Source organism: Onychostoma macrolepis, chromosome 14, assembly GCF_012432095.1.
Source record: "Onychostoma macrolepis isolate SWU-2019 chromosome 14, ASM1243209v1, whole genome shotgun sequence".
In the NCBI taxonomy this organism is placed as follows: Eukaryota; Metazoa; Chordata; class Actinopteri; order Cypriniformes; family Cyprinidae; genus Onychostoma; species Onychostoma macrolepis.
This window is the reverse complement of record NC_081168.1, coordinates 2,786,054-2,807,684: the sequence shown is the minus strand read 5'-3', so window position 1 is coordinate 2,807,684 and position 21,631 is coordinate 2,786,054. Positions and strand designations below refer to the sequence as shown.

Below are 21,631 nucleotides of genomic sequence, written 5' to 3'. Positions count from 1 at the left end.
ACAGGTCAAACAATGACCCTATAAATTAGTCAGCAAAACACAAAGAACTATTATTTTGCTTTCTCTAACACAGATGCAAACTGCCTACATTTGTGACAGACAGATAATACAGAGACCATAAAATGAAGAATTCACAACTCACTCAACATTATTTACATAAACTTGAATTAAATATCACTACCAGTAATAAAAGAATTAATGCTTACAATGCTAGTCAGAATGTGCAACTTAAGAGCTCAAATTTGGCTCAGGACAGCTTCACGTTCAACAGTGAACCGCTCTAAACCCAAAGGATATAGTTTCTGAAACGACCTTCACCTCGGCGCTGAACAAGAGCAGCTCTAACTGAGAGGCAACATCATTCCAGATCACTGCACACCAGTCAAAAGGCTCTGAATGAAGTTATGCTAAGCTCCGGCACCCATGAAATCATGCCTGAATCACTGCCTGACTGTGACAAAGGCTTCATTATATTTTCCAGGCTGTTTGATAAATTCCTGGTTAAAACTGTGGAATCATTCTTACACATTAGATCAGTAAAATGGCTATTTGCATAAAGGTTGACCTAAATTTGCCTTGGCTTATTTAAAAGTTAAAGAACCGAGCTACAGTTTATCTCTTCAGTATTACACAGACATCACATCAAGCATAATGAGTTCAAGGACAACATGCTACATCCCACAAAGAGGCCTCTCTCTCTCTCTCTCCATTCATTCAGCAGCATGAGTGCTTCTCTATAGGCATTATTCACAGCACAGCGATCAGATAAGAAAGATGACAGAGTCACTGTTTGAGGAAATGTTCTCAAGTCACATGGTGACATTATTTTTCTGACAATGAAGCATATTTCCCCCCATATTTGCATTACAAAGAATTCAGATATTTTATTTTTGAGTTTTTTTGTAATTCCTCTCAATAATGATTCAGAATAGATTAAAAATACTGTAACAAGCTTTTCCATAATTTTCAGCATAAATTAAGAGCAGTACAATTAGTACCATGAAATACTCGGCAATTACTCACCCTCAGGCCATCTGTAAATGAGTTTGTTTGTTCATCAGATTTGGAGAAATGTAGCATTGCATCAGTGTCTCAGCAATGGATGCTCTGCAGTGAATGGGTGCCGTCAGAACAAGAGTCCAAACAGCTGATAAAAACATCACAATGATCCACACCACTCCAGTCCATCAGTTAACATCTGGAGAAGACAAAAGCTGTGTGTTTGTAAGAAACAAAACAAGCATAATATTGCTAATCAAGATGTTAACTGATGGACTGGAGTGGTGTGGATCATTGTGATGTTTTTATCAGCTGTTTGGACTCTCATTCTGACGGCACCCATTCACTGCAGAGCATCCATTGCTGAGACACTGATGCAATGCTACATTTCTCCAAATCTGTTCCACTCATCTACATCTTGGATGGCCTGAGGAGTACATTTTAAGTATTACATTTTTAAGCTTTATGAAATTTTAATTTAATTTATTTATTTTTTGCATTTACAGCATGCTAATTTTTTTTAGGAAAACCTTTCATTGAAATGTCAGTGTAACCCAATATTTACATAACGCATTTTTGTCCTTCTTTTGGGGTAAAACACGACCTGTACATATTGTTCAGCCGTTCAGCTGTGTTAGTGCTAAATGCATTTTCCTGAACTTATCAACCTCATTAACAAACACAATCATCAGTAGACGCAAGGCTGTCACTGTGCAATCACCAATTAAATGAACACGTTACATTAAACCTAGTAACACAAGTCTATTTTTAGTGCACGTTGTTATCTTTCAGTTGATATGTTTTACTGTAACAGTTTGCGATTAAGTGCGACGTTCTTTTTGGGGTCTTCACGATCATCTCTGATGAAGTGGAAGCTCGGTCGACGTCTGTATTTCTTTTTATGTCCAGCGATGTGGGGCTGAAATAGTTTACTCAGGGTGTTGAATCCTTTAGGGAGGTCTGAGAGGTTCTGTGCATCCTTCTGCAGGCTGTGAGGGTCTCCGAGCATCTTTCGGATTTCAATGGACACGTCTGGACTTAGATAGCGGTAGGGTTTTTTACCACTGTTATCCCGTATGTTCGTGTTGGCACCGTATTCGCTCACCAGCAGCGATAACACACATTCGTGACTGTGAATGGCGGCTATGTGGAGCGCTGTGTATCCGTCATAAGACTTGGCATTCACATCGATCCCTGTGCCTCTCTGTCTGGAAACATCGATGACTTTACACACCATTTCACCATTTCCGCTTTTAGCAGCCCAATGCAGGACGGTGAATCCAGACATGAAATTTGGCTTGTCTGCCAGCCGAGGGTCTTGCAGCAGGAGGCCGTAGATCTGACGCCAGCTTCCCGTTGCTGATTTCACAAGCCACTCATGCTCCATCGGTCCCAAAGGAATCCCATCAGAGTCATTACCACCAGATTTGGTGAGTTTGCTACACCTTCTCAGTTGTGGTGAACCCTGTGCATCCAGCTCCTTTCGTTTGGCTCTCAGAGACCTGTAGAGAAAGCCTTCTCCAGCAACACAGCTCTGATATGCTTTGACCTTCATAGCTCGCTCTGCAGTCGCTGTAGATGGCGGTTTAGCATCTACTATCAGTGTTTTTAAGCTCGTTTTTCTCTTTTCCTCATGCTGCAGCTCACATGATGGAGATTTTACGGCCACAAGAGCAAAAACAGCCCCTGTTTTGGCACTTCTAGCATCACTTGTCACATTAAGCACTCTTGCTGTCAAAGACTCCCTCACATTATAATCAGAGGGACTTCTTGAGTGAACAAACTCAACATCAAATCCACTTTTGCAGCTATTACTCGCAGCTTGCGGGGAGCAATGGCAATAATTGTTATTAATAATATCCACATTCTCTATTTCACTGGAATCACGCACGGATTTGATGATGCACGGAGATTCAATGAAACTGTTTGTTCCACCTGCGATGCATCCAAGGTACTTTTTCTTCACAGACACGTACTTTACATCATTGACTTGTTGCACCACGGCGACGCTGTTGACCAGGCTTTTGAACAGCTCTCGGTTTTGTTTCTTTTCTGCGGGATCGCTGGAGTTTATAAGTCCTTTGAAGTTGCTCACGAGCTCCGAGTTTTTCACTTTCCCCCCGCGCGCCAGTAAAAAGCTTAGGATCATATCTTGAGTCAGAGCCATTTCTCAATACTTTTTCTTCTTTAGTGTCTGTGTGAGATGTTTCAAAAACAACCTGCTGTTTCCGGTTATCCTCTGAAATCCGCGTGCATCCAAGACCAGCACGCGAACGCGCGGCGGATGAATGAAGGATGCGGCTGCGCGTGCACGGCGGAGGGGAGCGGAGTTCACGCGCAGCAGCAGCATCCTCTAAAGAGATAGAAAAGATTTGTAAGTGTGCATCTCGTCCACAACTCTAACTCTATACAAACGAATCTAATAGCACATTAAGTCATTAAACAAACAAACAAACAAACAAAGAAATCCTAAATATTAAATGCATACACGCCAAGCCGAGAATATGGTGGTTTGCATGCCATCTTCCGGTTAGTTCATTTTTATCGCTCTGGTAATATTTTCACTGAAAAAAAAAAATGATTTATTGAATTATTGAAAAAAAAAGTAAGGTAAGTGGTTGCAATCAGTTTATTTTAGCTACATTTAAATAAACAAATTTAGTTGACTGACTTTCAACATATATATTTTTTACTTAAATGTAGATCAAATAAATTGTTTGCAACCACTTACCTTAAAAAATGTAGTATAATTTAGTTAATATGTAGTTAATACACGCCGACAGTATTAACAATTAATATTCCTTTGTACACCACTGGAAAAGCACAATTTCCATGATTGATTTTCATGATGGAGGCTGGCTTTACAAAATAAAAATGCTGGTAGACCTGTTGATCTTCATATATTGATGTGGAAAAACACCAATTTGCACACTCTAAAAATAACACAATTTTATTTATATTTCATTAAAAACATTACATTTTGAATTAGACTACCCCATCAAAAGTCTCACACTAGAGAGTTTTTTTTAATTTATTTTTTTTATTAGCTATAAACAGATGTAACAGAATGACAGTATATATCACATAGGGAGCAATACAATAATGTAGGCTATACCTTTTGAACAGATTCACATTTCTTACAGCTTTCTTATTAGAAGAGTCAGAAATACCGTATAGAGTTTTAAATCGTCAAGAAAAATTCTAAAGAAAGGCTTACGCTTATAAAATTTACATTTATGTATAAAATTTTAGCCAGGAACAAAATCAAGTGAAATAATCAGGAATTTATACCACAAAAAACACTCAATAAGTTTTTCCAGAGATTCTTAGTATACTCACAATACCAAAAAAGATGAGACAAATCTTCAGTTTGCTGATCACAGAAACGAGCAATTTACAAAGTCATCAGAAAAAAACCTTTGTAAAAAAAAAACAACAACAACACCAAAAAACACTAGGATAGCATCGATGTATCATTTTATAAGACACTTCTTTGAATTTCTGAGGTAAAGTCCACACACTCTTTCCCAGTTAATGGGAAACTGGTTATTAAAACCCTTCATAAACATAAAAATACTAGAAGGAATGGCTCCAACAATAGCAAATTCTCTCGCTGAAACTGGGATTTTTATAGTAGGTCAAAAATTCCTCATATTTAAAAGGCATTCCCTTGCCATTAAATAACTGACAAACCAAAATATTATATTTTTTTGCCCAACTATTAAAGTAAATTGATTTATTTTTGTACAGTATATCTCTGTTGTGCCAAATTATATAAGCTAACTATGTGGGGGAAATTATGCTTGTAAATTAAAGACCACTTAAAATTTTATCCTAGATTAAATACAAATATGAAGATTAAAAAGATTGTATTATTTTAAAAAGTTTTTTTTGAAAATAAGATAGTTTGGATGACTTTTTTTCAGGATTCTAATTACTCAAAAAAAAAAAAACACCTAATTTATTAAAAAATAAAATTTGGTATTAAGTTCCATAAATTCACACTAGAGAGTCCTGCAGGACTGAGAAATGCAATGACGTTGAAAACTGGAAAGTGAAACTAGTTTTGATTGGTCGCTGAACTGAGCCTTGTTTTGGGGTGCGTGCCTAAAGTAACTAGCTCCTCCCACTTGCTGTTCTCAAGCTCCTCCCACTCGTAGGTCTCCGGGCTGCAGGGATAACTAAATGAAAATACCTGGCCTAGAAATCATAAACTGCGTCCAACAACCGCAGAAATCGGAATTTAACATTCGGTGTTATTGAACACCAGCCCATTTGAAGGTAAGATCACGAAAAACTCAGATAAGGCATTGCTAAATCGTTAACTACGCTTACAAGATTAGCATATTATGTGCGATTGCATCAGGCTTTGTCTCTGAAAGCATCACATCAGAGAATCGTCAGCGCATATAACTTAATAACGTGCTTGATTTGACTGTTATGCAAGTTCGTGAATGTTGGCAGTGTTATGTTGGCATTGCTGTTTTTGTGGCCTGTCCTTGAGGATATCCCTGTTTTTTTACTACAACAGCCCATGAAATACGTAAAATATTACTAATGTGGCCAAGTACTCAAGTTTTGCTTTTAACTGGAGCACTTATAACACACATAAATTAACCTAATTTACAAATTACCCCTCATCATGTGGAATATAATATATAATTATATGGAATATAATACACTCTCAGAAATAAAGGTACAAAAGCTGTCACTGGGGCGGTACCTTTTCAAAAGGTACAGTTTTGTACCTATTAGGTTCTAAAATGTACACTTTAAGTACTAATATGTACCTTTAAGGTACCAAAATGGGCCTTTTAGGTACAAACATGTACCTTTTGAACAGGTACCACCCCAGTGACAGCTTTTGTACCTTTATTTCTGAGAGTGTGTATGTATAATATGGAATCAATTAAGGTATGTACAGTGTATGAATATTAATTAATAAAACAGACATGGCTTTGTTATACTGGGCGAACAGCAGATAATTAATGGCAGTTTAATCCCTATTTTTTTTCCCAGACATGAAAATATCCACATGATGTGTCATTAATAACCCTTTGAAATAAAAGTGTGAAAGATGAAGTATGTAAAAACATAACGTGTATATATCATGTTTCTGATTTCTGCAGTAATTCTTAATTTAGTTTGCTTGTGCATATATTGTATTGTGACCTAATTAATGTTGCAGTGATATTAGCCTAATTGATTTTAATTATTTGAATCTATTTTTTGTTTTATAGCTGAAATCAAAATCTTTATAAGCACCTCCTGGAAAAACCGCTTGAATGGCCGGCGACGTTCATGCCTTCAGTTTCTCAACATGAATCTACACTTAAATTGACAAAGTAGAAAAGAGATTAATAACTCAATTTAACATTTTATAGAGTTATGGCACAAAAGCTGACACACACTGTTGAGGTGTCAGAGACACCCAAAGACTGGTACGATTTAGCTTCAAAACTGAAAAAGCAGCTCCTCGCTGTGCCCGGTAGGCCTAAATCATATCATTTTTTCAAACATGTCAACATATATTTATGTTTTATAGCATTAAATTGTGTTTTATCATGTAATAGTAGGTTTTCTGCCCTTAATGCAACTTTTTTCAGTCAGAAACGGCTGTAGTATTTCAGTTGTGCTTCAAAATGACTGATCGGTGAACTGGTAAAATGAAAACCTTAAATGCATTGAAAGCCAGATGTTATTATTTTCCAGAAGATCAATGTGTGAGGCAGAGGGTCCAGTCGATGGATGCTGTAATTACTTTCAGGAAAGCTGATCTTCAGCCTTGCAGGCCTCGTCTCATCTCCGCTCCTCCAAACGCTGCTGTGAAATACGGCAGAAAACCGAGGAGAATCACAGATGGGTTTGACGTTCTGCTCGACAAAAAGGTAAGATGGGAGCAGGGAACGGTTTCAACTATTACAAATTCAGTCATTTGTGGCCTACCATGAGAGTTTTGTTCTTACAGTGCTGGCTAGAATTATTAAAACACTAGTATCTTCAGCAGCTAAAAATGGTTTTAAGTCAGTTATTTCTATCTTTAATGTTCGGAAATGTAAACTGATATTTCCTTCTGACACACTACAGCAAAAGATAGAAATAATAGACTGAAAATACTAGTGTACTAATAATTTTGGCCACCACTGTGTGTCCTTGTCTGCTTGTCAGATGAAGAGTATGTGGAGCGGCAGACCAGCATCACAGATACGGCAGTATGCTTGAGCTTCTTCTGGAGTCGGACGCAGAGAAGAGGTCACAAAACCCCAACACTGCAAACCACGCAGCTTCTTCAGCTTCTGTTTATCAAACTCTTTTAAACACGTATATTCTGTTGGTTTGATTTTAAGTCGTCAACAAGAAAATTCCATATACATGTCAAGCTCTAAAATCTTAAAGGTGCTGTAATTTTAGACTGTACTAAAGCATAAAAATAGTATAGTATGTTTGCAGATATTTAGGGAACATGTTAAGTTCACACACTTGTTTCTCTGAAAAACAACACTACAGCCAGTTATTCTACTTTAAAATGTGCGTTCTGTGTCAGAATATCTGTTTTTGTTTTGGTTTGTGTGACTCCGCCCACTGCAGTTTTAACCAATAGGATTTCAGCACCTCGGGTTGCCAGTATTGCAGCCATGAAAGCAACGAACTGGGTCAGAGATCGCAGATTCCACCCGACCTGAAGCGCTTCAGCATGCATCTAAAAAGCTCTGTGAGGGGAGGAATATTAACACTCAGTTAATCAAATTACAGTATAAGGCTTGTCGTTCCTATTGTGTGTTGTCAATCTGGCAACCCGCTTGGGCATCGAGTCTGAGGAGGACGGGGTTGGGAGAAACGACTCGCTCCAATATTTTGAATTTGGACTGCGATACTCATTTCAACTACTAGCTGCACTTTTAACTCAATATTTTTACTTTATATTTTTTAAGACCGTTGTCTGTAAATGAGCATAAAGATGAAGTGCTCAAGAGACTGAAGGCCCTTTAAAAATCTTTTTATTAAGGTTTGTCTACAACTCTCAATCAAAATGGTTTTAAAAAGGGTTGCAAAAATGCTATTTTTTGACCTTATGGATTTTTCATTTAAAAAAAAAAAAGAATAAAAATTCTATTCATCTGAATGTCTGTTTACTTGTGTATGCTTTGCTTGCTCTATCTCGTGCGCTAGAAACAGGCATCATAATAATAATCAACTAAATCAGAATGCTTATCATTGGTTTATGTCTGATTAATGTACTTGTTGAATTACAAAACAAATGGCATTATGTATAATTACTGGAGAACAATATGAGCTTAAAAAAAACATAGCGCTGTTGTGATGAGTAACAAACAACTGAAGGAATGAAACAAGGACATTGTCAAATGAAACTGGACAGTGCTGGGCACATGTAACCTGGATTACATAATCAGATTCCAAAATTGAAGTACTCCTAGTTAGATTACATTACATTTTAAAGTGCTCATAATCAGATTAGTTACTTTTTATAGATTACATGACTACATATTATTTACAAAATGGCAGTAAATTATTCATAATGTAATGACTCGCCCTTTTTATTCTTTTTTCTCTTTTAAATTTTCCTTTTTAAAAACTGTATATATATACACATTTGTAAACAAACCCCGTTTCTTTCAGAAAACAGTTTGGGAAACCCTGGCGTAATGAAATGTTCAATGCACTTCATGATGTTGATAAAGAATGGAGAATATTTTATTATGAGTTATGTCAAAAATAATCAAAAAGTAGTCAGAATACATCCAAAAGATTACTTTACTATCTACAGTTCTCATCATGTAATCTGTAATCTGTAATAGACTACAATTTGTAAGTAATCTACCCAGCACTGCATAGATGCATGCCATTTCTGACTGATAATTAGAGATCAGAGGTGAACTTTTACTTTTTTTATTATTGATTTCTTCATATTAAAAAACTTTCACACAGAAGTCACTTTCAAACCAAATGTCACTTGCGTTCAAGTTGGTCTCCCAAATTTGCAGTGTTGATCTATAGCTCACGCCTCTGCTGGCAATAGACAATACACCTTTTTTGAATGCTAAATTTTATAGAAATGTTAATGTGACAGCACTTTTAGAAATTACAAAACTACCAAAATCTGATTTTTTTCAAACATTGCAAGCAAGTGCACATTTATATGCAAATCAAAAATCCTCTTACACCGAAAAAAGTACTTAATGAATGCATGCTGGCTTACTGAAAAAGGTCTGTTTATTGAAAGAATAAGATGCAAAACTACAATAAGAATCGTCCCAGACCACATTTAGTAAAACAATCAAGTGCATAAATCACAATTTCAGGATGTTTACATTGTCATTCCACTTTGAACACATTTGGCAAAAACAAGCAACAACTAATCATTACTTACTAACGAGTGCACTTATTTCGTTTGAAGACTGCATCGCTTAATTGACCTTAAATAATACAGTAACAAAACTACCGCTGGGTAATTTTATATATATATATATATATATATATATATATATATATTTTTTTTTTTTAAATTTATTTATTTATTTAGGATAATAATTTTCAAAATAATTTCAAAAGCTTAGAACGTGTTAGTCAGTAATGTATTTCAGTAACCTGATTCAGGTCGCGCTGTGACATGTTGAATATTTATGTATCTGTTAAGGGCATTAATGCAAACGGCTGTATACAAATGTGCTGCGCTCAGTCACGCTGTCAGTTCACACAAACCACTGGGTGTTCAAATTAAATGAAGATAAAAACAAAACTACATTTAAAAGCTTAAAGTTGACGAGCTAATCTACATTTAAATATGGCAAAGGCAGCTCAAGTGTTGCTGAATGATAAAATGAATATGCTGAATCTTAAAAGACACTTAAAATGGTTTAGCGTTTTCTTGGTTACTAACATCACAAACGACCTGATCCTTTGACGGCAGATTGCGGTTTCTTTGGAATGTAATGCATCTCAGCACTTGAGGAATATGAAAACGTAGAGTTCATTTGTTCGCCTTTAAAAGAAATTTTCACATTCCTTCATGTTCCACAAAAAAGTATATAATATACTATAAATAAAAGATGTAATAAATATTCACTTAATCATGATCATAAAACACAATCACTTTTAAATTGCTGTTTTCACAAAAATATTTTTTTTTTTTTTTTTTTAGTTGATTTTCCTTACCTGGATTGTCATCCTTAAAGGGACAGTGCACCCAAAAATGACAATCCTGTCATTTATTCACCCTCACGTTGTTCCAAAGCTCTATGAGTTTCTTTCTTCTGCAGAACACAATAGAAGATATCATGATGGTAACCAAACTGTTTCTGGTTCCCATTGATTTCCATAGTATTTTTTCATAGCATTTAGCAACAGTTTGGTTACAAACATATGTAAAATACCTTCTTTTTTTGTGGCTAAACTCATACAGGTACAACTTGAGTGTGACTAAATGATAGAATTTTTGGGTGTACTATCCCTTTAAATTGGTCAGCGAGAATACTCGTAATGTAAACGGAGCGCCTCTGAAAGCCTTTAGTGATACGAACGGCCGGACAGCCAAAGCTGTGTAAGCTGACCCATGCAGCATCACTGTGACAAACCTCTCCTGAGGCGACTGAATCGGGACGCCCCTGGTCTACAGGCACTGAGGTAAAGCTCAGACCATCTCCTCCTCGCAGTGAGCGTCTCCCACCAGCAGAGAGTGCTTGTCGGGCTCGCTGAGGGCCATGCTGTTCATCGAGTGCTTGTCGGAGCGCAGCGAGTTGATGGAGGCCCGGCTGTAGTTGACGAAGCGGTCGAGCAGGCTGAGTTTGGGCGAGGGCCGGCGCAGCTCTCCCATGCCGATGTGAACGCTGACGTCCGACAGGCTGCCGTGTCTCCTCACCTCGCCCAGTCGTCTCTCCAGTTTCTCAGCGCTGGGTTTAGTGTAGCTGCAGAAACGGGAAACGAGGGTCAAGTTTAGGGCTTGATGATATAGCTAAAAATGATCACGACATACCGTTTAACAGCAGTGTTAATTTTGACAGCAAATTTTGATTTAGTTTTAATCATACTCTTTTGACTAAAATGCCATTTAGTTTTAATCATCAGAGTCGTTTTAGTTTCTAAATCTACAGTAAATTCAGTCGGCTAAAAGGTTTAGTTACAGTGTAATGCATTTAATTAAGCATTTCTCTAAAACTTCCAAATTCACAAGGTTTTGTCATGAAAGACACCGATTTAACTGCGATGACACAACATGCCTTCATGTTAAAATTAGTGCTGCACATTTTTTTCTGAAATTAATCGTGATTAATCCCACCTAACATTAAAGTTTTTTTAAATACTTTTACATTGCAATAATTTAACATTCAATCTTCAAATTAATGTACAAAGATCTTTAATATTTGTATAAAGGCATCTTTTTTTATGACTGAAGGCCAGTATCACTCAAATATAATAGTTTTCCCCCTAATATTTAACCATTGATTAGCCATTCAACATTACAAAGCTATGTAAATTTTTACATTTATTAGACTACTTCAAATAACTTCTAATTCAAGTGAACTTAAAACAATCTTAACAATAAACCCATTATAATGTCATATTTACCTGTGCCCTTCAGCAAGTAGGAAACATACAGAAACACTAAATTCTAAATTAAATATAGATGAATCCTTAAAGCTATAGAAGTTATTGATTTCCCCTTTTTTTCGTTTGATCTTTGATTACCAGACATCACAGCAGCTGGTTATTAGGTTTTTTGGTCTGCTGTCCCTTTAAGAGCTGCCGCTGCTGAACGTGATGTGGATCTGACACGCATCTCTTTACCTATTCTGACCCACTCCAGTTCTTAAAGTCTCGAATGAGTTGAATCGGGTGTGTTAGATGAGGGAGACAGTGCTGGGATGCTCCAGGACAGTTTGCATTTCAGAGACATGTTCTTAAATGTGACTCATATAACAAATACATACACCGTTTTAAGGCAGCTTTAATTGCCTTTTTGGTGACTTCATAGCTTAACTGAGGACATAACTACGACATTGCATGCTCGTAGTTTCTTTCGCGACTTGATATGCAAAGATACAGGCTACAGCGCAACGGCGCCTTTGTGCATGCAATTGAAGATCACGCGCTACGAGCCCTGTAACCCTGCACTCGTTTGACTCGCACCTGGCACTGAGGTGTAGCTGGAGCGCGCGTCTGAAACATCTCCGGTTTGATGTGGTCATAAACACGCTGTCATAAAGAACAAGAACATGGTCTTCTTTTCAATGAAATAATGGTTATATAGGCTAATTATGCATTCTTTATAACAACTTGTTTACCATATTCTTCATTCTTTCAAGCAGACATATTTATTTCTATAAATAATTTAGATTAATCTTTAGGGCTACTAAGGTGATTCAGTCAAGAGCAGTGAGTGATTTTTTTGTCTGTCTTTTGTTGCTTGATTAACATCGATGCCACAGACAATAGCAACTAAATTCGGCTGCTGTCCCTTTAAAACCGAATGCAATGGATGCAATGTACTGACACACGTCCGATATTCTCCCTACTGTTTACATTCACTTAAGATGTAAACAACTGTGTTTACATGAATGCTCGTCAAAACAGACAATTCGACATCATTTTGTGTGCATTTCTCCGTTCTAACTCACACAATCTATTAAGACAAACAACAAATAATTTTAGTTTTAGTTTAAACACAAAATAAAATTTAAACAATTATCTATACGCAGATTAGCGTTAAAGGGGCTCATATGAGGCAATTTCAAGTTTTCCTTTCTCTTTGGAGTGTTATAAGCTGTTTGTGCATAGATAAGATCCGTAAAGCTGCAAAGACTAAAGTCTCAAACCCAAAGAGACATGCAGACATGCATGACACTTATTTCAGCATTCGTGTGTTCTGCTGTCACAATTTATTGGCTGTCTGCATGTCACTCATAGCACGCGCCTTTAAATGAAACGTGCATGAGCTTTGCGGTATATCGAACATGTTTTCTGTCATTATCAATGAAGGTGTACAGTTGATAAATACCGATACTGTTTTATCACCCAGGCCTAGTCAAGTTCTCTTTCGATCATCTTAAAACACCTAAAGGAAACGGTTACAAAGCCTGCTGAGTCCAAAATAATAAAGCACGTTACTAAAGCATGCAAAAATGTTTATTAAAGCGAACTGTGTGAAGATCAGAGAGGTTTACCATTTGAGTAAGAGAGAGGACAGCACTACAGACACGGAGGAGGCGGCCATCGCAGCAGAGCCCATCCAGGGCTGCAGCACCAAACCCACCGGCATAAACACACCTGCACACAACAGCATCCAATAATGACACTCAAGAAATCATACAAATGTTCAGATTAGTGTCCAAATACAATTTAAAAGCATAAATCCTGTGCTTTCTGCTGAGACACCTAACTGATACATTATTATCCAACATAATACTGACCTTCAATGAAAAGTTACTAAAACTTACAATATTGTTTATGTTGACGTGTTCTATTTTATTCTACTGGAAAAAGAACTGTAAAACATTGGAGGAAAAAAAAAAAAAAAAAAGAATTCAGCCTTTTTTCAGCCAGGACGCATTAAATAGATCAAAAGTGACCGTAAAGACTTTTATAATGTAACAATTCTTTTTCAAATAAATGCTGTTCCTTTGAACTTTCTATTCATCAAAAAATTACGTTTTAGCAATGATAATAGTCAGAAATGTTTCTTGAGCAGCAAATCAGCATATTATAATGATTTCTAAAGGATCATGTGACGCTGAAGACTAATGCTGAAAATTCAGCTTTGATCATAGCAATAAATTACATTTTATAATATATCTACATAGACAACAGTTATTTTAAATTGTAAAAATATTTCACTGTTTTCACTGTATTTTTGATCAAATTAATGCAGCCTTGGCGAGCAGAAGAGACATAATTAAAAACCTTACTGACCCTAAACTTTCAAACAATTGGATGAATAGAAAATATAATAGCTAATTTATTATTTAGTTCAACAGTTAGTTCAAGGTTTTTAGAGAATGCACACTCTTTTCTCTCACCATTTGTTGACTATTTCTTAAGCATTTCAGGCTCTATTCTGTACCCTGTTTGTGGAAAGTGCCAATAATACGGATATAATTTAATATTTTAATCTTATTTGGTTTAGTTGTTCTTACCTGCAGCAATGGGAATCCCCACAAGATTGTAGATCAGTGCAAATACAAAGTTGATTCTGATTCTTTTCACGGTCTTCTTAGAGAGGTCGATACTCCCAACAACATCAAGAAGATCATTCTGTTTATAACAACAACAACAAAAAATTTAATTATTAATAAATAAATAGATGAATCAAAAAGTGCCATCTCAAGAAACTTATGTTAATCTAAACAGCTTTGTGTTTGGGTTAAAAAGGGGGTAAGAAAAGGAAACAAATTTCTAGCCCTACAAATGGTTAAAAATGTTACTTTTGTAAAAATAAAGAAATAATTCACTTAAAAAAAAAAAAATCTCAAACAGGCAGATTTTATACTTTTATATTCTAACATCCAAGATTAATGTAAACACAGCCCACTGTGAACACCCTTGCAATTTGCTTCAACCTTTTTGAATTTTATGAATTTTAGGTTCAAGTGTGTGTAAGGATTTGGAAACAAGCAGAGTACGGCTGTTTCTAAAGCATGCAGCTGCATCTGCTGTTCAAAACTAAGCTCAGAATCGACTCGAAATGCATCAATTTATTTTCCGAGCCCTAGTCTTCGTACCCTGATGAGCACCACGTCGGCTGCCTCGATGGCTACATCTGTGCCCGTGCCTATAGCGATGCCCACATCTGCCATGGCCAGCGCCGGCGAGTCGTTCACTCCGTCGCCCACCATTGCGACGCGTTTTCCCGCTTGCTGGAGCTGCTCCACTTTCGCCACCTTGTGAGATGGCAAGACCTCGGCAAACACCTTCCTGATGCCCACCTGTAAAAAAACCCAGCTGCTCATAATCACCGCTCCAGGAGAACAATTATTACTGAATGTTAAAGGCTGCTGTACCTGGGCAGCGATGGCTCGAGCTGTTTTGCTGTTGTCTCCCGTCATCAGCACGACCTCCAGCCCCATCGCTGTGAGAGTGCGGACGGCCAGCTCAGCCTCAGGCTTCACCGTGTCCGCTATGGCCACCATTGCACAAAGCTCATCTGAGAACGAAATAGCAAACATGCTCAAGATAAACAATGTGCATATTTATCAATCTTCAATTGCAATTAATTAACCTCCATTTGTGACCCTGGAGCACAAAAGCACTCATAAGCAGCACAGGTATATTTGTAGCCAACAATACATTGTATGGGTCAAAATTATAAATTTTTCGGTTACACTTTATTTTAAGGTGTCCTTGTTACAGTGTAATTATACATTTAAGTACTGAGTAATATTAATTAGCTACATGTACTTACTATATGGGAAGGTTAGGATTTGGTTTAGGATTACTTGCATGTAATTATGCGTGATTTATTGTTATTATAATAGTAAGTGTATATGTAACGTGTAACAAGGACACCTTAAAATAAAGCGTTACCGATTTTTCTTTTATGCCAAAAATCATTAGGATATTAAGTAAAGATCATGTTCCATGAAGATATTTGTAAATTTCTTACCATAAATAACAAAACTTAATTTTTGATTAGTAATATGCATTGCTAAGAACTTCATTTGGACAACTTTAAAGGCGATTTTCTCAATATTTAGATTTTTTGGCACCCTCAGATTCCAGATTTTCAAATAGTTGCATCTCAGCCAAATATTGTCCGATCCTAACAAACCAAACATCAATGGAAAGATTATTTATTCAGCTTTCAGAATGATGTATAAATCTCAATTTCGAAAAATGGACACTTAAGACTGGTTTTGTGCTCCAGGGTCACGTCATTTTGAAGGTATTTTAAATGAAGAACACAGCACGGGTCACATATTTAGTCAGAAGCAGCCCTAGAACTGAATGCATCATTGTAAAAGGATTGTAAAAATATTCCTGACCTCGGTAGATTTTTTCTTTCAGTAACTAATCAATCTCTCACCTGATGTTTCATATGGAAATTCCTAGTGATCAAAGTGTGTCTGAAATCACAGAGTCTCACTCACTGTCCACAGCCACCAGCACAGCAGTGCGTCCTCTCTTCTCGTGCTCCGTCATGGCTTCATCCACATCTGCTCGCACCTGCAGCGCGTTCCTCCTCATCCACTCTCTGTTCCCTATCAGCACGGTGAACGAGGCCGTCTGGACTACAGCTGAAACCACAAACCGTTAGATTTTAACATTTTCCGTCATTTTGATGGACGGGGGTCGCAAAAATTCCGTCATAATCTATTATTACCAGTCATTTTAAATTTTCATATTTTAATTATAATACCTTTAACTGCTTGTATTTTTGCTCACATTTTCATTTTTCATAATGAACCTACAGGACGGGCATATAGGCTTATGCATTTATTTATTTATTTATTTATGAAGAGAACAGATGAGCAGAGACTGTGAGTACTTTTCATATTCAGCACACACAACGAAATATGTTAGGGTTGGGTAAAACAAAAAAACGATTTCAATAGATTCTCATTTTTATGAACCAATATCGATTCTTAAATCCCAATCGATTTTGTTTTCAGTTGATGAATGAACCGTACATATAGTGCGCGTCCCATCCAATAAATCCAATATGTGTGTATTACATTTTACTACTGTATATACACTGACATTTTTTTAATTGATAGCAGCATCTCTGTAGCCATGCTAATAAAATATAACTAGCCAACCACTACAACTGATTTTATTTCTTTTCTATGCTCCAGATACCTATATCATACATTTCGGGGTGTCCACAGACGGCTCTCTTCCATTTTCTGATTCAGCCGGACTTGTTAATAAGCTCTTCACTGATTGGCTTGCGTGAGAACACGTCATGCAAATTTTCTGCTCGTGTTGATATTTTTGAACTTGCTTGAAAGACGCGATTGAGGCGAATATCGCGCAGTCGCAGTGCTAATTCACCTCTATTCACGTCTTTGCATTGACTTGGTGTGTTCACAGTAGATTACATACAATTACACTCTCAGAACTTCCAGATTTGTATTTCAGTTCGAGTATGCAGCCAATGGGATCCTGCAGAAGCGGTCATGTGACACTCACTGAGCGGCTGCGGGTCCATGATGAGCGGGTGGTTATTGCCGTGCGCTCTGGTGTCGCTGATCTGGATCAAGACGGCATTGCGCTGGTTCTCCTCACTGTCGCTGTCGTCTCTCTTCAGCAGGTTTTCTGTGTTACTGACCAGACACCTGATCCCACAACCTGGCACGGCTTGGAAATCTGTACAGGTGCCAAGAGACTCCGTACCCAGCTCCTGAACACAGAAGAGACATTGTGAATCTAAAGGCCAAATACAGACTCTCGTGCATATCAGGAGTGCACTGATACAGGGAATGATGTTTAAAGCAGTCACAAAATACCCCAAAACAAGCTGTACTGAAACTGATTTGGCACTAAGAGCACAACAAATATATTAGTAAGATTTTATGTTTTTGAAAGAAGTCTCTTATGCTCAGCAAGGCAAGCAAAAATACAGTAAAAAATAATTACAGCTTAAAATAGCTGTTTTATACTTGAATATATGCTAAAATGTCATTTATTTCTGTGATCAAAGCTGAATTTTCAGCATCATTACTCCAGTCTGCTCAAGAAACATTTCTGATTATTATCAATGTTGAAAACAGTTATGCTGCTCTATTTATCAAACAATTCTTTGATAAAATAGAAAATTCAAAAGAACAGCATTTATTTGAAATGTGAATCTTTTGGTATGATTTACATCTAAAAACCCTAGTCATGCAGACACTTTGATAATTATGGCTTAAAAATTTACTGTATTTTTTTTTTCCAAGTACATTAAAAAAAACAATAATTAGTAAATGTAGTTATTTAAAGTTGCACCTAAGAAAACACGTTAATATTTTCAGTAAAGTTCATGCCATTTGACAACAGTAGAAATGAAAAAGTTTTGAATTAAAATTATATTTGTCATAATAAATACATAGCTTTACAATGTTATTAATTGCATATAAAAAGGATTCTTAATTATTTTTTTAAACTATGGATTTTCTGTTTTCTTAATGCAGTACAGCCCTTGCAATTTATTTACATATTTTAATTAAATTGGCTTAATTTACCATGTAAATACCACCACATGTCTTTAAGTAAAGAAACTACACACCATGAAGTCAAACTGACCTGTCTGCAATATTTGGTGATGGCAGCACCCAGTGGATGTTCACTGTTATTTTCAGCAGTGCCGATGATCGCCAGCAGCTTAGAGCGTGGCATCCGATTGCCCTCCACCAGCATCTTCACCTGGACCACTTTAGGAGCTCCGTACGTGATGGTGCCGGTTTTATCAAACACCACAGACTGAATCTGAAAGCACAAACAGATTTATAAAATGGTCTTCCTCTGCACAACACGACAGCTTTAAAATAAGCGGCCCGTCTCTGACCTTGTGTGCCATCTCTAACGGCTCTCCTCCCTTGATGAGGATCCCGTTCTGGGCTCCCACACCGGTTCCCACCATAACCGCGGTCGGAGTGGCCAGACCCAGAGAGCAGGGGCAGGCGATGCAGAGGACAGTGATGGAGGCCTGGAAGGCGAAGCGGATGACGGCCTCTGCCTCAGAAATGCTCTTATCATAACCCTGCAGAGAGAGACATTAACTAATTCAGTGTGAACGTAAACCTAGTCTAGCATTAAAGGAATAGTTCACCTAAACCTGAACATTGGCTGTTAATTTACTGAAACCGTGCTCCTTGGTGATTCATACAATGCAAGTCAATGGCATAAATAATGCACATCAAGGAAAAATACCTGTGGCTCCTGACAATATATTGAGGTCTTATGAAGCAAAACGATCAATCTGAACATTGTTTACAGTATTATTATCTGTAATCCAGAGCCTCAGGCAAATCTGGTTCTTTTGGACAGTTCAAATCACTAGTTTGTTTAGGTAATCACTCAATGACGTAACATATGTGCAATTATATTATTAAAGCACCCAATAATTATGGATGTTTTGCATGTCTAAAACATATAAAGTGAACTAGTCTTCACCAGCTCACCTTTTTACATAAACAATGAGAAATCATAAAAACTTTCATTTGGTCCCTTCATTCAAGTGTTTGGTTCACACTTGTGCATATCAGCAGCTCATTGTCTTTGGTTCGAGTCAACTGTTTCTTCAGTTCAGTGACCGTTTGAGGAACCGGAGCACTGAATGAGTTCATTCATCACAGGATCAGATACGCCGCTATTGTGGCTCATCAGGCGTCTGAAAGTGAGTTTTGATTGAGTAACTTGAAGATCTGTGCTGCTCGAGCCGTGAACTGTTTCAGAAGCTTCAGTCAGATTTGATGAACTGATTCAACTTGTTCGTGACCCGGACATCACTCCGGACCGTTTGCCTCTGAGGCTCTGGATTACAGGTCATAATACTGTAAATAATGCTCATTTTCTTGCACAGACCAATTGTTTCGCTTCATAAGGCCTCAATATATTGTCAGGAGCCATGGGTAACAATTTTGTGTCCCTTGATATGCTTTTTTTATTCTCAAAAATGTGCAGCCACTGATATGCATTTTATAAATCACTAAGGAGCACAGTTTCAGCTAAAAATCTTCTTTACTGTTCTACTGAAGAAAAAAGTAATCTCGGATGGTCTGAAGGTGAGTGAATTAACAGCAAATGTTCATTTATCCTTTTAAAACCCTCAAGTATGAATATTTTCAAGAGGGCATGTCATGGGAAAACAGGATTTTTCTTGCCCTTCTGAAATAGGAGTTCAATGAACTGTGTAAACACACTCTACTGTTCACAAAGCTAACCTAGACTAATTGAAACCTTGACTTAACCTTAAGTAAGTGGATTTCAGAGAAAAAACTAAATGGCATTCTAGCCTTAGACGAACATGCATCTACAGAGACGGCTTCTCTCACAGGAAAATACTTCTCCACAAGCGGAAAGTTCACAAAGCCGATCAGAATCCAGGCTACGAGAGTCAGGAAGGAAACCCCAACGATGAACGGGACGAAGTAGCCGCTGATCTTATCCGCAAACTGCTGGATGGGAGCCTGAGATTGGAAAGTTTAAAAGAAGGTGATGTGAAGACCAACGGTGAGGTTAGATATGCAGATCCTGTACACTGGTTATAAAGAATGCAAATGTTTGGACAAACATCACTGAGTTTGTTTCTCATGATATTAAAAACCTTTAGATTTAAAGCACTGCTTCTCAGGAGGGGCCTCAGCAAATTATTTAAAATAACACAAAGCTAATATAATAACAAAAACCAACGCTAAAACAACTAAAAATCTAAATATATTTATTGTAATTATTACCCACCAGACTAATAAAACCTTAATATAAGAGCAAGACCAAGGTGTGATTTCTAGACCTGGAAAAGTAATGTAATTTGATAATATTCTTACATCTACCTGAGCATTTTTTTTAATGAATATACACTTTGCTACCTATTTTTTAAAATCATTATCTAATAAAAAAAAAAAAAAAAAAAAAAAAAATCACATGAGACTGGAAAAGTCATTGAGACTTAAAAATTGTTGTGGACAATGGAGGGGGCCTTTGAGTCAAAAACATAAAAAAAAATAAAAATAAACTCACTATCTGGTTATTTCATACATTTATTCATTTATTTTGTAAGACTAAAAAATTAAAAAATTTTTACTATAAAATATTTTTATATTTATTTTATTTCATAGTTTTGATGGCTTTGTTTTTATTTCATGTTGTTTTTCTAGTTTAATAGTAAGGCATGAGTATTTGTGTCCGAACTTTCAAGTGTAATGCAACAATGCAACTGGACAATATTATATATTAACCATAGTTTAGGCTGTAGATTTTTATTATTCGGATTTTGTCATAAATTTTACATGAATTTGATAATAATATTAATAAAAAACAAATTAAAAGTATAATTGACATAACTACTCTGTCTTGCAAATAAATAAACAAATGCACATTAATCTGGACTAATCTGGAGAATCAGAAGCTGTTATTTTCAAAAGACATGCTGTGATAGCAGATGCTGATCTGACAGACGCACCTTTGAAGTCTGCGCCTCCTCCACCAGTTTGACGATCTGAGAGAGGGTGGTGTCTGTGCCCACATGAGTGGCTTTGATCAGCAGAGAGCCGTTCTGATTGATGGAGCCCGCGATGACGGTGCTGCCCGGCTTCTTAGTGACGGGCATGGCTTCACCTACACCACGAGACACATCATTATACCTCTAGATTTCAGTCACTGCACAAATGGGCAAATAAAGTGATAAAACATTACACAGAAAGTCAATTTCTAGTCAATTTGAGGAGAGGTGAGGTCGCTCTGACATTGCTAAGCAGTTGTTCGACACTGCTAGGATGATACGTAGTTACTTACTGGCCCAAGTAATAAGAGCACACCCCATGTCATGATCATTATATCTTGCGATACTGAAAAAATGATATCCCAATATTTATTGGGATTTATTCGAGAACAATAATTAAATGATACTTTGCTGAGTGTGTTTTAGGCCTGTGATGGATTAACAAATATGACACTAAAACCACCAGCAGGTGGCAGCAAG

At 36.9% G+C, this 21,631-nt stretch overlaps 2 protein-coding genes across 2 annotated transcripts in view; both read right to left on the bottom strand.

Moving 5' to 3' along the window:
* Nucleotides 1-1,362: 1,362 nt before the first annotated feature.
* On the bottom strand, nt 1,363-3,322 carry sowahab (sosondowah ankyrin repeat domain family member Ab). The gene has a single exon (XM_058798238.1). The coding sequence runs from the start codon at nt 3,164-3,166 to the stop codon at nt 1,802-1,804; it is 1,365 nt and encodes a 454-aa protein (XP_058654221.1). The 5' UTR covers nt 3,167-3,322; the 3' UTR covers nt 1,363-1,801.
* A 6,159-nt stretch (nt 3,323-9,481) lies between these two features.
* Nucleotides 9,482-21,631, bottom strand: part of atp7a (ATPase copper transporting alpha) — a 30,735-nt gene continuing 18,585 nt past the window's right edge. The window contains exons 13-23 of the mRNA XM_058797651.1: nt 21,113-21,267; nt 19,986-20,120; nt 18,497-18,691; nt 18,235-18,417; nt 17,140-17,350; nt 16,098-16,244; nt 15,012-15,154; nt 14,733-14,936; nt 14,148-14,265; nt 13,179-13,281; nt 9,482-10,922 (exon numbers count right to left, since the gene is read on the bottom strand). Coding sequence (XP_058653634.1) covers nt 10,649-10,922; nt 13,179-13,281; nt 14,148-14,265; nt 14,733-14,936; nt 15,012-15,154; nt 16,098-16,244; nt 17,140-17,350; nt 18,235-18,417; nt 18,497-18,691; nt 19,986-20,120; nt 21,113-21,267 — 1,868 coding nt within the window. The 3' untranslated portion in view covers nt 9,482-10,648. The remainder of the gene's footprint in view (nt 10,923-13,178; nt 13,282-14,147; nt 14,266-14,732; nt 14,937-15,011; nt 15,155-16,097; nt 16,245-17,139; nt 17,351-18,234; nt 18,418-18,496; nt 18,692-19,985; nt 20,121-21,112; nt 21,268-21,631) is intronic.